Genomic DNA, 705 nt, shown 5'->3' with positions numbered 1-705 from the left:
CTGGAGTGCCACCCCGACGTGCGCATCGGGCACCGCTTCCACCGGGGTTGTGTTTCCCGCCTGGGGGGGTCTGCAGGGGGATAAAAGGGTCTGGGGGGGCTTTTAGGATCATTTATGGAGACTCTAAGGGGTGTAAAAGGGTTTTGAGGAGGATAAAAAGGTTTAGGGGGTCATTTAGAATAATTTAGGGAGATTTGGGGGGCTGCAAAAGGGTTTTGGGGGTGTTTTGAGTGGAATTAAAGGGTCTGGGGAGGCTTTTATGATCATCTAGAGGGCTTTTGGGGGTGTCTTGAGAGGAGAAAAAGGGATTTTAGGGTTTTCTGACCCCGTTTTTGCCCCCCCCCCAGGGCACGTTCCTGGAGTGCCACCCCGACGTGCGCATCGGGCACCGTTTCCACCGGGGTTGTGTTTCCCGCCTGGGGGGGCTCATCTTCTGCCCCCACTGCGGGGAAGACGCCTCCGAGGCCCAGGAGGTGACGCTGCCCCGCTCCGAGGGGACCCCCCCGGCCCCGGCACCCCCCGAACACCGGCCCAGGGGGGCACGGAGCGATGCCCCCACCCCAAGGTGGGGCTTTGGGGAGGGGTTTGAGAGGGTTAAAAGGGTCGAGGGGAGGGTTTTAGGGTTGTTACAGGGGGTTTTGGGGGGTGTAAAAGGGTTTTGGGGGGGTCTTGAAGGGGATAAAAGGGTCTTGGGGGGGGGGGGGG

General features: G+C 60.4%; 1 protein-coding gene across 1 annotated transcript in view; it reads left to right on the top strand.

The window, feature by feature from the left end:
* LOC113980733 (histone-lysine N-methyltransferase EHMT2-like) overlaps positions 1–705 on the top strand; it is a gene marked incomplete at both ends in the record, with an annotated part of 4529 nt that overhangs the window by 1103 nt on the left and 2721 nt on the right. Inside the window, one exon of the mRNA XM_027707934.1 lies at positions 348–565. Within this exon, the coding sequence (XP_027563735.1) occupies positions 348–565 (218 nt within the window). The remainder of the gene's footprint in view (positions 1–347; positions 566–705) is intronic.

Source organism: Neopelma chrysocephalum, unplaced genomic scaffold (genome assembly GCF_003984885.1).
Source record: "Neopelma chrysocephalum unplaced genomic scaffold, ASM398488v2 Primary Assembly neopelma1_95077, whole genome shotgun sequence".
Classification (NCBI taxonomy): Eukaryota; Metazoa; Chordata; class Aves; order Passeriformes; family Pipridae; genus Neopelma; species Neopelma chrysocephalum.
The sequence above is the reverse complement of the archived record's forward strand: the minus strand, read 5'-3'. Positions and strand labels throughout refer to the sequence as shown.